This window comes from Arachis ipaensis, chromosome B7 (genome assembly GCF_059453495.1).
Source record: "Arachis ipaensis isolate K30076 ecotype BB chromosome B7, ASM5945349v1, whole genome shotgun sequence".
Taxonomy (NCBI): Eukaryota; Viridiplantae; Streptophyta; class Magnoliopsida; order Fabales; family Fabaceae; genus Arachis; species Arachis ipaensis.
This window is the reverse complement of record NC_142442.1, coordinates 24,516,319-24,532,257: the sequence shown is the minus strand read 5'-3', so window position 1 is coordinate 24,532,257 and position 15,939 is coordinate 24,516,319. Positions and strand designations below refer to the sequence as shown.

Here is a 15,939-nt window from a genome sequence, read left to right as displayed (position 1 = left end):
TCCTTCATCACAATCTCCATCATCCATTCAATTCCCACTAAAAGCAAAGTTTATGTAAACAATTTCCACATTTACACTTCAATTTATTAGGTAATTCCTACTATTTGATCATCATCATTAAGGCTTATCAAATGAGATCAGCTCCTGCTGTTTTAACTAATTTTAGCTAACTTTCTCGAATTATTGATTGGGTACGAAGACTTTGACATATATAAATAATGGAGCAATCATTAAATAATGAAACTGCGTCTTCTGTTTTCGTATGTTTAGGCCTGTGAATTTACAGTCTATGTATATTAACTTATTTTTCAAATTAAATATTAAAGAAAATTGCTATGCTATTGCTAGCAATATTCAAAGTACACAATATGAGTCAGAAACCGAAGAAAAAGGTTTGTCCAACTCCAAAGTAAAGTAAAGGATACGTGAATTTTAGAAAAGTTATTAGTTTAATAATACAGATTTGTATGTATCAATAGTTTTTCAATTTCGACTATTTCTTTGTTGTTCGATCTTGTCAATTTTAAAATTTTAAGAAAAAAATTGACAATGAAGAAATTCATATATCAATTCTATAAAAAATAAATAAAAAGGATCTATTTCTCATACGTAACTATAAAAATTGATTCATAGTTCAAGTTCTTTCACTATCATGCTCTATGGTAGCTTCTTATTTACCATGAATTCTATAATCATAAATAGAATGGAGTTAGATTATGATGCTAATTTAAGTGGCATTCAAATTAAACTAAGAAAATAATAAAGTATCTCCCAAAATTGATTACCCCTTTTTCCCTTTCCTTTTTGTCATGTTACCCTATTGATTTTCCTGTTAGACATGCTATCTATGGGTATCATCTGGTTGCCATTATGTGCGGTTGGGATGCAATATAATATTCAGGGCAGAGTTTGGTTCAAAGATTTAGAAGTTTGAATCAACTTTAGGGTACAAGAGGTGTCATGTTGTACGGGAACAATGCAACCAACTTTTCTCTAGCTATAGATTTCTATTCTCCAAGCTTCCACTCTTGTGATAATTGCATATCTCTTAATATATAGAATGAATAATAAGATAGGGTAAAAAAGTAATTTGATCACTTGATAAGTAAAGATGCACATTAAAGTAAAATACCTCAAATTAATCATAAGATGTTTTTAATCCAACATATTAGTTCTCAATAAATTTTAATTATTAAATAATTTTTTAAATTTTTATTTTATTAGATAAATTAATTCTCACATCAAATTATTCGTTTAAATAAAAAAATCAATCTTAAAATTTTAAAACATTTTAAGAACTGATACGTCTTTATTAAATAAATAATAAAAATTGATTATATAATTTTTAATAAAATCTGACTTAAAATTAATATGTCTAATAAAATAAAAAATTATAAACTCATTTAACAATTAAAATTTGTTAAAAACTAAATTGACTTGACTAAAAACTAAATTTGTTAATAATAAATTTATAAAAACGACACAATTATCTTAAATTATTCTGCAGAAGTATGCATTTTTATTAACTAAATTTTATTTATTTATTTAAAAAAAATTAATTTAAGAAGTAAACTAATATCACGTGTAATTTTTATGAACCAATTGGCGATGAATCTTCGAATTCAGTGCACTTGTGGATGGGAAATGTGGTTGAACAGGAATCCCCACTTAGGGGTACAGTGTTTGAGATTTTATTATATGTCGTTTACAATATTATTGTTTGATGACAATGATATTTGACATTTTACGCCACTCCAAAAGACGCCACTGTATATGTGCCCTTCAACCTAATAATCTTCACTTCCATGGTGCTACCCATACAGTGACTATATATTATCATAATAATAATTTGTTACTATTACAATAATAATGGAGGTACATGCATGCATGGATGTATATTTAAATAACTATTATATATACAATTGAGGTTGATAGATAGGGAAGTATTGTATTAGCAAAGATCAAGAATCAATTTGCACAATGGAATATATAGATGGGAGTGGGAGTGGCAGACCAAAATGATTATATATGCTGGTGAGAGTGATGATGATGCCTTGTAACATTCATTGGCTCAAACCCTTTGAGGCAAAAACCAACTTTATTATTTGATTAAAATATCTATTTAAGACATAGCTATTTATATTTTTTTAATTAATTTAAACTTTTAAAAAAAGTGAATTTTTTTTTATTTAATATCAAATCTCCAAAACTAAAAAATCTAAAATTACATGACATTTTATCCCTTAAAAAGACTACATATGAATATGATATCAACTTATTCTTCAAAATATTATTTATGAAATTTATTTAGTCATTTCTTTCAATAAAATTATTCGATGCTGCATATATATCAACTTTTTTTTTTCAAAGACTACAAGAATGCTGTGTGTGACTATTGATATATTTCTAGTATTAAAATTTAAGGGTTTTATTTTTATAGTCTTTTTTTAGTTTTAATTCTTTAAAGGGTGACTAAAAATCTTATCATCAGCAAAACTATATGTATTTAATTTAGGAATTTTTTCAGTGAGGAATGAAATTAGACAAAGAATAAAAATTTGTACTTAATTTAAAAAGAATATGATAAATTTTTTTGTAGACTCTTTTTTATGGGTAAATTACATAGATAAATTGAATAAGAATCAAAATTACATAGATATCTTAAACTGAATATGGTTATATGTTTTTTTGTTTGACTTTCTATGTAAATCGAATAAATTAAATTCGATTTATATTTTTTTAATGTGGATTCGATTTAGTACAAGTTAGAAGTACATGGTAAATCAAAACAACTGAATTCAATTTATGTAGCACATGGTAAATCGAATCAATTGAATTTGATTTACACTAGTATAGCCTATTGTAAATCGAAGCTATTGAACTCGATTTACAAGAGAAAATACAAAGTAAATCGAATCAAATAGATTCGAATTAATAGGATACGCTACTTATATAAATCGAAGTCAATAGATTCGATTTAGTGTTGGCATACTTTATATAAGAATTTGAATTAGTTTGATACGATTTACAGCCACATTTCACTCCTTCTGCCATATCCCCACAGAAGAGAGAAATTTCAAACTTCCAAATGACAAAGTTCAAAACTAAGAACATAGAGGATGACCCGTATCATATCTACCAATTGGATAGAGTTCCCACATTGCTAGTAGTATCAATGAAGAGGTTAGTAACTGGAATTTTTTTTCTTCAAATTAGATTAGAAATATTAGCAATACTTAGTGACATAGAGTATTTAATTAGAAATGTTAGTTAGAGTAGTGATTAGAAGTTTGTTAGAATTTTTAGACTATAAATATTAGTTAGAGTAGTATTAAAAGTTTTGTAAGAATTTTTAAATTAAAAATGATAGTTAGAATAGATTAGACATTTTGTTGGAATTTTTAAATTATAAATATTAGAATGAGTAGTGATTAGAAGTTTTGTTAGAATTTTTAAATTAGAAAAGTCAATAATAATAATGATTTAGGGTTATTGTATATTTTATATTAAAGTTTTTTTTTTTTTTTAGAAATGTTCGTGTTATAGGTGAATTTAGATTTATTGGGGATTTGATTTTTATGAATAAGATTAATATATTCTAAAATTATAATTTTGGCTAATGGTATTTTTTTTCAAAAGAATGCATAATTTAAAATTCATCTAATATATTTTTTTTGTTAATTATGTAATGTTTATTATGGTTCTTAGTAAAGTTTATTGTGATTTTTAGTAAAAAAAAAAAAATCATTATGCAGCTTATCCTATGTATTACCAGTATGAGGAGGCAGCATGGTATGCCTCTAGATGAATCTACGACCTAATACCTTTGAGTACGGAGTTAACATACTAGGAGATATTTGTTGTCATATGCTCGAATCTACGACCTTTGTCCTGATGCTAAAGTCCACTTCTTATACTCTATCCAGTTGGCCTAGTCACACATTTTCGGGTCTTCACTTCGAAGGATGTCAAACTAGTAGTCAAACTCAACCTCAATCTGAGCATAAGCAGCATTCACCAAAAACCTCTTTGCATCATTTTTTTCTTGAAGTTCAGAGCAAAATTTGCTACAATGTGTCAAAACAAAATGCACGATAAGCAAGGAGAGAAAGCCATACACCATTAGGAGCCTTTAAAGCGACCTTGATTCCGTTATGTCTGTTTGATATCACTAGAATGCCCGACTGAGGAGTCACATGCTGTCGAAGGTGAGATAAGAAAAATGTCCATGATTCAACATTTTCAACCATCATAAGGGCGAAAGCAATGAGAATGATATTAGAATTACTATCCTACACAATCGTAACTATCAACGTACCCCCATATTTAATTTACTGTACAAGTGAGTCCCATCGATATTGACCAGCAGCTTACAATGCTTAAAGGCCTCAATCTATGGTGGGAATGTCCAGAAAATGCGGGTGGAAATAAGCTAATGACTCGCCAACCTGGCGTCCAACTCGCACAGGACTCGTCTTCAGCACTATAATACTACTCGGCATGGTTGTCACACACCTAGTGTCCATCTTAGCAACTCATTGTATGAATCTTTTCAATCCCCATAAATCTGCGCAACAACCTTCTACTTAGCCAACCACACCTTTTTATAAGTCTGTCTAAAACCAAAATTTACCTCTGTCGCATTCTGTAGTACCTTAATCAAGACAGTCCCATAAGCTCTGACCAGATGAAGATGAATGGAGATATAACATGATAGTCAAGCATCCTGTGATCACTAGAAATCTCTATAGCCAGACATGTATGAGGTCCATTATACATTTTGACCTCCCAAATAAGCTTTCGCTAGTGAAAAGTGATCCGAATCAACCAAGTGCGACATTCTCAAATTTCTTGCACTTTTTGTGGTACTTGATGTGATCTAACTCCAACACTCTATACTCAAGTCCACGATGAATGCTCTAACTCTTCACACTTAGGACGGCTTCCTCTTTACTCTAAAACCGTTGACCAACTTAGAACTCAGCTGAAGCTACTATATCCTGTGCATCTCTTCCCCAAATTTGGACTCTACATCTGAAAAATTCTAATGTGCCATGGCCTCCATATGTAAAATTAAAAAGTGTGGAGATATTGCTGAGTTTTCAAACTCAATGCCCCACCCCGACCAACTGGACTATTCCTCACTGGATCGTCATCGCTGTCCTCATCTATCATGGCGGACTCCACATCATCGTCATCCCGTAGTATATCCTCCACGAGATTCGATTCTCCACCCTTTCCTGGAACCAGGAACATCTGCCAACGCAATCGCAAGCTCACCAAAAGATCGATTATCACCAAATTCTCCATCATTAACGCAGTTTAATTAGGTCAACTGCAAATGGCGGAGATGCCACTAAAACTACTTCGGGTGCAAGTATAGACATGTATGAAGAGGCAACAATAGGCATTAAATTAGAGGCTCCTGACATTAATACAGATTGAGGAATCTGATTCAATCCTCCTGAAACTCCCAGTTTTTGGATTATAGTATTCTGAAACTGAGCAAAACTCGTAGAAGGATTGATAAACACACTTAATGGATCCTTTTTAGTAAATTTTATTTTCTCTCGTATTTTTTTCTTAATCGATCTTCTATAATGCACAAGTACTAAAAAACTATCATCACAAGCCATTGTGAGTGTCACTGATATGAAGAGCAAAATTTCTTATTGTATTTATATAGGACATACTCGTAGCTAAATTGAATTAAGTAAATTCAAAATATTAATTTCAAAATCCGAACTAGTAATTCGAATCAATTATATTCGATTTACCTTGAAGCAACATCCTTAGTAAATTGAAACAAGTTGTATCAATTTACTACTACTTTTCTTCTTTTATAAATCAAACTCATTATATTTGATTTACCATTGTTGCGCGTGTTGTCAAAAGCTTATAGTTAGTAAATTGAATTTAGTTGTGTCAATTTACTAAATCAAAAACATGATACATACTAAATTAAATCCAATTAATTTGATTTACATAGAGGATCAAACGAGACAAGCATGTAATTAAATTCAGTTTAGGACATCTGTATAATTTTATTCCTCATTCAATTTATCTATGAAAATTACCCTTCTTTTATCCTAGAAAAAATAATATGATCTTCACTATTCATAAAAACTTTCCTTTTCTTCCTCCTTTTTCTCTTTCTTCTTCTATTTGATTTTTTTCTTTTTTTTTCTTCTCCTCCTCTTTTATTATCATCATCATCACTTTCACTGTCTTCTTCTTTTTCTTCTTCTCGTATATATATTCAATAACATTACTAAATACAGAAATTTTAGTGTATAACACATAAATTTTTAAAAGACTACATGTCAAAACAATGATTCATCCACTTCTGTATAAGTTTAGCAAAATTATTGAGCACATAAATTTTAGTATACAATACAAAATTTTTGAAGGACCACATGACATAAATTGACTCACTGTCACTGGACTAACATAATAAATTTACAGCAAAATTTTATGTGTTATATGCAAAAATTTATGTACTATGTGCATAAATTATAGGGCAATTCACGTTGATAAGCCAAGGGAGGAAGAAATTTACACAAATCCGCCAAACCAAAATCTGTTTCATGAATCAACCAAACCACGTTTATATGTAGTTCGAATCAGCTAAATTCGAACTGCATTTACACATAATTCGAATGATGTTGATTCGAATTATACTCAAACGCACACACCCACTAATTCGAATCAACATGATTCAAATTACATAGTAATTTGAATCAGGGTGATTCGAATTACACTCACACACGCTGCACATAGTAATTCGAATTGGCCAGATTCGAATTACTCATGATTTAATGCTGCCCATTCTTTTATTAAAAATTAATAATTGATTAAAAAAATTAATAATTTAAAAATTAAAAAAAATATATTTTATTTCATGCATTAAAAAAAAGCTAATAAAATATTTAATTACGAGACTTCTTTAAAATATTAATGTGTTATCAATTCGAATTTCATACAATACTCTTTTGCGCATTTATAATAGCTCATGAATATTTTTTTATAAAATTTTTTAATAGATTTATTTAAATTATACCACAAAAAAATATTTTATTCTATACAAAATAATTTAAAAAAATGACTTAAAAGATGTTAGAAGTACTATAAAAATTTGTAATGTCCTAATAACTTAGGACATTAAAGAAATACTCTGCATAGTCAATAATAATTTAAAAATTAAAAAAAATAGTTATAACCAATATTTACCTAAATTACTAGAATATTACAAACTTTTATAGTACTCCTAACTTTTTTAAGCCCTTTTTTTTAATTGTTTTGTATAGAAAATGGCTTAAAATGCCCTTTATTCTATGCAAAACAATTTAAAAAATGACTTAAAAAATATTAGGAGTACTATAAAAGTTTGTAATATTCTAGTAATTTAGGTAAATACTGGTTATAACTATATTTTTTTTAATTTCTAAATTATTATTGACTATGTAGAGTATTTCTTTAATGTCCTAAGTTATTAGGACATTACAAATTTTTATAGTACTCCTAACATCTTTTAAGCTATTTTTTAAATTATTTTGTATAGAATAAAATATTTTTTTTGTGGTATAATTTAAATAAATCTATTAAAAAATTTTATAAAGAAATATTCATGAGCTATTATAAATGGGCAAAAGAATATTGTATGAAATTCGAATTGATAGCTCATTAATATTTTAAAGAAGTCTCGTAATTAAATATTTTGTTAGCTTTTTTTTAATGCATGAAATAAAATATATATATTTTTAATTTTAAATTATTAATTTTTTTAATCAATTATTAATTTTTTAATAAAAAAATGGGCATAACTAAATCATGAGTAATTCGAATCAGGCCAATTCGAATTACTATGTGCAGCACGTGTGTCAGTGGTTGATTCGAATTAGTGGGTATATGCGTTTGAGTATAATTCGAATCAACATCATTCGAATTATGTGTAAATGCAGTTCGAATTTAGCTGATTTGAACTACATATAAACGCGGTTTAGTTGATTCATGAAACAGATTTTGGTTTGGCGGATTTGTGTAAATTTCTTCCTCCCTTAATTTATTACCGTGAATTGCCCTAAATTATATGCTATGTGATCATTTTTTATATTTTTAATTAATAAAAAATTATATGTTATGTCAATAAAAAGAAATACAAAAAGAAAGTATGTATTTTGTGAAGTGATTTTTGTTAACTTCAAACTAATTTAATTGGATTTAGTTATTAAAAACGATTGTATACGTGAAGAAAGAAAAAGGAAAGTAAAGGAGAGGGAAAAAGGAAGAAAGCCAATGAATAACAGCTCAAATGACATAATTTTTCCATACTCATCTAAGAAGTTGTGGGTTCGAATCTTTATATCTTTGGTAAAAAAAAAAAAAGGAGAGGGAAGAAAATAAAGAGATTTTGCATTTTCTTGAGAAACCCAAAACTAAATGGCTGTAGTCTGACAGATGACGGCTAAAGTTAAGCTGCATCGTCTTGAATTCCTCTGAATCTTTTGATCAAATTTTCCTGAGCAAATCAAAGTGAAGCACATTCCATGGAAATTCATTTCTCGCGGGCCTCATGCTTATTATGCTCATGCATAGTACTAACTGTTTGTTGTCTAATTTGCTAGGCCCCGCGCTCCTTCAAGACAATTTATTTTATGGACCCCCGTATTCGTGGGTTTTCTTGGGCCTTTCTTTATCATCTTTAAAAACAAAATTCTAGATTTGCTTTTCACAAAGTATATCATTATGAAATATTGATATTATTAGGGGTGATAAAATGGGTTTAATTTGATGAAATCGTTAAAAAAGTAGGTTATTAGCATGACATTTTAAGTCTTCTAAAACAAAAATCAACCAAATAACTGGCTGCAAGCAATTCAAACATAATTAGGTTTTTTTTAGCAAGAATTTATCTAAAAAAAATGAAATTGAAATTATAGCTATAAAAAATAAATTTTGTATGATAAAATTATTTAAATACTAAAAAAATCACCAAAAAAATTTCAAATGACCTCTTTTCCAACCTCAATTAATGTCACTCTTTATTCCTCCCAATCTCCAATGTAAATACAAGCAACACAAATTCATTTTTTCTGATATTACACATAAAATAAAGTTAAAAGACTAATAAAAACTAATCTAACTACGATACATTTGTCGTAAAAGACTTCAACAAAACAAGAAGAACTTCAACAACCCAATAGCCCTCTCCTTATAGAAGACTACTACTGACTGTTACCGCCATTGGGAAGGTGTCCGCTTCGACAAAGGCAAAACCCTCTCTGTTAACTTCTTCACCCTCAACAACATAGACATGAGGAAGAATGCAGAGCAGACAGAAAAATTAGACTGTAGAAAGAATGACCCCCAATTAATGCCGACGGAACAGATAGGCATGACAACGGATACTTATGGAGCTGGGGACATGCCCCCCGCCCTCACCCCCCCTCCCCCCACCTCCATATTCAGTTTTCATTCCCATCCCGTCCCCGCAATGGGTAACGAGGATCCCGTTTCTGTGGAGACTCTATGGATATCAGCAGATTTTTAAAAAATAAAAAAAATTTAGAAAATATTAGAAAAAAATAAAAAAATAGAAAAAATTAAATAATTTTCTGTTGTCATTACAAACATTATGTCCATAGTCTCTAAAGATATTAACAACAACAAACATTTAGTATCAAACATAATAACATATCCATAAAACAACCAAAGTATTAAACATATCCAAAAACTACAAATATAATTCATCACATTGTAGAATCCTCAAGCCTTTTTTTCACGATGTAATGGTAATGATGGTAAATTTCGATTTGTTTAAATTCTACATAAAAAAAGAAGAATACAAATAACAAAGAATTACTCAATGGAGACTTCCCAATATTTTTTTGATTTCTAAGTTATTTTCGAAGCTAAATTACTCAATGCATCAGAGAAGACATACATTCTATAAAATCACAAAACAAAACTATAATCACATACACACAACAATCCACAATAAATCACATAAATCAAATTACAGATAACAATATACAGAATAATTCACAGAAAATCACAAAAATTAAATCACAGAATCACAAAAAATAGATAAATTACAGCAATCACAAATATAAATTATAACACTGCTATTGTAACTAACAAAGAATCAGAATAAAAAATTATAACATAAATACATAAATTACATAAATAACAGAATCCACAAAAAATCACATAAATCATAGAAATCAGAATTAGCATCAGAAATATAAATTAAAATTACCCTAACTCTAGAAATTATAACAAATGCTTCAAAAATCAAAATCAAAGTAAATAATGAAAATTTCAGAATTCACACTTCACAAAACTGATTTACCCGACGGAGAAGAGGCGCAGACCAACGAAGACCAATGAAGACCGGCGATTTACTCGCAAAGACCGGCGAAGATGTGATGACACTATGACGCGAAAACGGCGAAGATGACGAACACCTTAAGACGGCGAGGACTCAAGGACGTACTCCCTGCTGCAATGAGCGTGACGGTGACCTCGAGAGGTTGCAATGAGGGACTGAGGGGATGGGAGGTGTCGGTAAGGGGCTAGGAGGTGGCGGTGGTGACCGTGCGTGCATTCGTGAGAGGAGAGGCTGAGGGTTTAAGGGTGAAGAGTCTGAAGAGTTTGAATTTTGAGAGTAACGATTAGGGTTAACTCTCAATCTCATATATGGTATATAGAAGTAGGGGATATTTTAGACTTTTCATATACATGGGGATTAAACGGATCTCCACGAGACGGGAACCTCTATTCCCGCCCTTGCCCCATTTATTATATGGGGCTTCATCCCCGTCTCTGCGGATACAAAATCATCCCCGTATCTACCCCCGGTGGATAAATTTCCGCGAGTACCCACCATTCCGAGGAACAGAGGAGCTGAAGCTCGAGATGGAGCTGAGATCAAAATCGGCAGTTTGGACAATAGAAACAGAAGGGTGGAACAGTGATAGAAGGCAAGATTGGAGGATCTCAGGTGGCAAGGGAGCCTTTTCGTAGGCAATGACAACAATGATCTTGGTAGAGAGATTGGAGATGCGCAAGCTCTATTTTCATGGCAACGGACGTCCTTGGAGTCAGGTTGCAGTAATACTCTTGATGAATGCAAGTGTCTCTTTTTTCATATCTCTTAAATTTGGTGGTAGTGGTGGTGAAAGAGATGGTAAAATCTATGAAAAGAATAAAAGGAAGATTAAAATTTGAGAAAGGAGGTGTTGATATTTGAGGAGTGAGGTGGTGGGGATTAAAAGGGACAAAGAGATCTGGATAATTAGAGTTAGGAAAAGAATAATTTAAAATTTTTATATATTTTTTTGATATTTGGATAATTTTATCGTATAAAACCTATTTTTTATGGATATAACTTAAATTTTTTTTGATAGGTAAATTTGTCAATGTTTAAAATTTTCGTGGATAAAAATAGTTGTTTAACTCTTATTCTTGTTTATAAATTTGAATTAATTACAAGTGAGACGGATTTCAATTGATGAAAAATAAGAAAAACATTTAGATGGTACTTGTGAATGTGGAATTTGCATATAATGAAGTAGCGATCAAAAGGAAAAGTCTTGATACTAATGTTTAAGAAATCACACATTTTTTAAATATTTTTCTTCAAAGACATTGAACTTACACCCAGTCAAGAAAAATGATACGCTATGATAGCTGCTTACTATAACATTGTCCACCAGTTATGGACCTTCGAAACAACTATGACAAAAAAAAAAAAAAAAACAATAGTGTCTAATTTGGCTAAGAATTTAGAAAGAGCTAATGTAATAACGTGAAAACAACAATTGAGGAACAAGGAAATTTGTGTGTGAACAATGGTGATTTCTTGTGATGTTTTAACATTGAGGTAGATCAGGTGGTGGTGGAATCACTGATTGTGATGGGCCAACTCCATTCTCTACCAAAAGTGCAGTTGCCAGTCCCCAATTCAGATGTGAGTCTATGTGACAGTGCAAGAACCAAATTCCTGCATTTCAACAACATAACGAAAAAAAAAAAAAAAAAAACAGAAACATAAATTAATTAGTGCAGTGATAATAATACATGTTCTTGAGGATAATGAATTCAATGAGTAAATCATCGTTTAACCTTAAAAGGTTAGTTTAATTTGCTAACAAAATAATCCCCTAAAAAATTATAATTTTCTTATTCTATCCGAAATATTTTCTTATGCTTCAATCTTTCATTTGAATAAAATTAAGTTTAGCTTTTAAAAATTAGTTGATTCATTTCAATTTCTAAAATATTAAATTAGTTTTCAAACTTTTATTTCATTAAATAAAATCAGTCTTCACATAAAACTATTCATCTATATAGAAACTAATATATGAGAATTTTAAAAATTATCAGAAACTTATTATGTCTTTATATAAAGACAATTGAAATTAAGATAAATATGTTTAACAAAATAAAAATTATAAATTAAAATATTTGTCAGATTAAATTATCCCACTAAAAATTTTCTTAGACTAAAAAATTTCAAATTTTAGGAGAATTTTGTACAGAAACAATCTTTTTGAGATTTTTTAATGCAGCAAATTAATATTTTCGAAAATCAAAATAATAATTTGAGAAAATATTTCGTTTGTTTCTGAAGTTACATTCGAGTTTTAATTTAGTCTTTGAATATTTTAATTGCTTCAATTTAGTTCTTAAACTTTTCAAATTTTAATCGTATTAGTCTCTCGAATAGTTTTCGTCACAAAGTCAATTGAAAAATTTAGAGATTAAATTGAGGCAATTGAAACTTCAAACACTAAATTAAGATTGAAGTGTAACTTCAAAGACTAAACTGATTATTTTTTCTAATAAATTTTTCAATGTCAATAATGTTATCAATCTTATCAACGAACTATATTTCAAATAACCACTTAGAGGTTTTGGATTGGAGCTTGACTCTTAATTTTCAAAAAAAATAATGTTATCAATCTTACCTGGATTATCGGCGACGAATCGAATGGCCACCCATCCTCCAGGAGGCGTTCCAATGGTGTTCTTGACGGGCGGATCAACCAGGTTAAACCTTGCAGGATCCGTCGAAGGGTTAAAGTTTCCAAAACCAGATCCAACCACAAAGAAATGGAAGCCATGAATGTGCATGGGGTGGTCCTCTGTAGTAACAATATTTGTATCTTGGAACACAAGTTGCACCCGTGTCCCATACTTCAACTTCAGGAGCCTAGTTCCCGGCGTAGGCGTCCACAGGCCCCGCGGAACGTTGCCGGAGTAATTGAATTGCTGCGGCGGCACAGGAGGAAAATCCGTCGTGAACACGCCGGGTATTCCTTGGTAGTAAGCCTGCATTAAGGAGGTTGTCCTTGGAAGAACAAAAGAATTATTGTTAATGCTTGCTGTGAATCGCGTTCCGTTTGGTCCCTGGCACCGGGGACTATTAGGATTTGTACAATTAATTAGGCCTAATCCAACTGTGAAGAACAAATTCGCATCAGCAGCGTCTGTGAAGACGTTAATCTTTGACATTCCTCTGATTCCCGACGTGTATGCGGTGGCGGTGGCGGTGTCGTTGAAAGCTGGCAATGCGGGAAGAATTGGCCGCGGTGCTGGTCCTTTTCTGCTGCAGCTGGCGGATTTGTATTTGAGGATGGCGGTGGTGGTAGTGTTGTCGAAGGCGGCGTTCATGGCTGTTTGGTATGCGCGCGCCGCCATGTAGTAGCGGCCGGGAGGCTGGTTGGCCGTGACGAGGACGTTGATTGTCTGGCCGGGTCCTATCATGATGACTCCGGTGTTGAAAGGCTTCGTATATGCCGCGTCTGTGCCGACAACTGTCATTCTATGATTAGCTATTGAGAAGAAGAGTTCTTGGTTCAGGGCACTGTTGATGATTCTTAGCAGAATCGTCTCGCCTACATCTACCGGAACACGCACGGTTTCTGCACTTGGAATTTTGACTCAGATATAGTTAGTTACCAGAAAGTTGGCATAGAATATGAAGTTTAGGGACACTTTTATTAAAATTTGGCTAGTATTTAACAAGTAACAGAAAAGTTTGAAGAGTGTTAGAAGGCCAGTAAATTTTATGATTTGTAATTATCATTGGTGTTTTTAATAGTGTGAGATTTTATCTATAATGTAAGATTATTCACTTTTTTTTTACTGGTTAAATACTGGCTAGATTTTAATAATAACAAAGTAAACTAACTATAGTTGCAAACCTTGACTAGAACATCTGTAGAGATCTCCGGGTTGACCGTTGATGGTGTAAGCAACAGACACGTTTGGAGCAGCTCCTGTTAACTGTGTCTGCCTTAAGAGAGCCATAGGATCCCTATCAAACCATTCCCCTGTGCACAATAAATCACAGTTTAGTGTGTTAAGCTGAATGTTTTGTTTTATCCATGAAAACTTTTACAGTGCAACTAATATTTTGAAAAATAAGAGATAGTTGAAGATATATTTTACCAAGAAGGATGGGAAATTCTCTCTTTGGCCGAGTGAATGGATAGGAAGAAGCCTGTTTCGGGTAGATAATGAAAGCACCATAAACAGTGGCTCGTAGGAAGCCAGTGTGAGCATGCCACCAAAGGGTTCCCTCTTGGTTTTGTATTGTAAAACGGTATGTGTAACTTCCCCCAGGTTGGATAGGACATTGAGTCACATAGCTTGGTCCATCTGCCCATGGATTTCTCAGCATCCTCAATCCATGCCTGACCATCACAACCCATATTGTATAAATCAAAATGTATGTAGTCGGTTTTTTCTAGTTAGACAATACCTAAGTTCTGATATTTGTTGTTTACAAATTACAAGGGCTATAGAATAATCTTGAACAAATTGTGATTTATTTAATATGACTTTAGTTAGCAACAATAAATGAGAAGATCATGTGTATAAAATTAATTTTTATCCGTTTAATTTTAATACAATCGTAGTGTAAAAAATTTTACTTGATGATTCAATTTATGCATTTAAATGACATTTTAAGTAGTGATTAAATATTAATTACTTTTATTGATGTGATAATATACAATTAGATATCTATATTTATGATTCTTCAACCATACTAAATATACACTAAAATCAGCCTCCGAAATAAAATACACATTAAAATACAAAATATACATTAAAAATAAGTTAAACTACATATATATTTATATATAAATACATAATGACTTATTTTAATGATTGATTTTGATGTACAAATACTATTTTTGATCATTCTTTTACACAGGATAATATGAAATTACATTTAAGTGTAAAAGCTTTAAACATGAAAATTTAGAATAATAAATCATTATTTTAGTTCTTAAATCATTAATTAACAAGCAATATAACATCTTAAATATTAGTAGTTACCTTGTAATATGAGAAGATTATAATGTTTCATTTTATTCTAGAATAAATTGTCAAGTTATTCATCAAAATATAAATTTTCTACCTTATTTGGGTAAAATTGTCTATTGAAACCAAATTTTCAGGTGTCATTAATTAAATGATCATTTTATCAAAGGAACTAATGCTGTAATTAGAGTTAATATATAATTTACCAGTGGATAGAGATATTGTAAGGTCCAGCATTGACTACTTTGATTGCAAGTGAATCACCATCTCTTACTTCAATTGCTGGGCCTGGAAACTGTCCATTTACAGTGAGTATGCTTTGTGTCTTGCACAGCCTCTTCACTGGTGTTCTTTGGATCTGTTCCAATTAACCATAATGATGCATGCATTATATTATATATTCCAGTTATTACTTATTATTACAAATACTGCAAAAAATTGGTTCAAAAATGAACAATTATCACTAAGCCAAAATTAATTAATACTTACAACAAATTCATGGTATTGATGCTCTGCATTTGTAGCATGGAAAGCAATGATAGTAAGTAGGAAAAATAAGAGCAGAGAGAAGCTTGACTTGCAAGGTAACTGATTGGTTTCCAT

General features: G+C 30.9%; 1 protein-coding gene across 1 annotated transcript; it reads right to left on the bottom strand.

The window, feature by feature from the left end:
• Nucleotides 1-11,604: 11,604 nt before the first annotated feature.
• LOC107609715 (laccase-3-like) lies at nt 11,605-15,939 on the bottom strand. Its single transcript, XM_016311732.3, has 6 exons — nt 15,826-15,939; nt 15,543-15,694; nt 14,458-14,702; nt 14,211-14,339; nt 12,972-13,928; nt 11,605-12,004 (listed from the first exon to the last, which is right to left on the bottom strand). Exons 1-6 carry the CDS (start codon nt 15,937-15,939, stop codon nt 11,874-11,876), a joined length of 1,728 nt encoding a protein of 575 aa, XP_016167218.1. The 3' UTR covers nt 11,605-11,873.

What these genes read in the sequence shown, in the direction of transcription:
- LOC107609715 (XM_016311732.3), bottom strand. Translation starts at nt 15,939, where the DNA reads ATGGAAACCAATCAGTTACCTTGCAAGTCAAGCTTCTCTCTGCTCTTA. An exon ending in CTACAGATGTTCTAGTCAAG is followed by an intron (nt 13,929 to 14,210) that starts GTTTGCAACTAT and finishes TTCCAAGTGCAG; the next exon opens with AAACCGTGCGTGTTCCGGTA. An exon ending in ATTCGTCGCCGATAATCCAG is followed by an intron (nt 12,005 to 12,971) that starts GTAAGATTGATA and finishes GTTGAAATGCAG; the next exon opens with GAATTTGGTTCTTGCACTGT.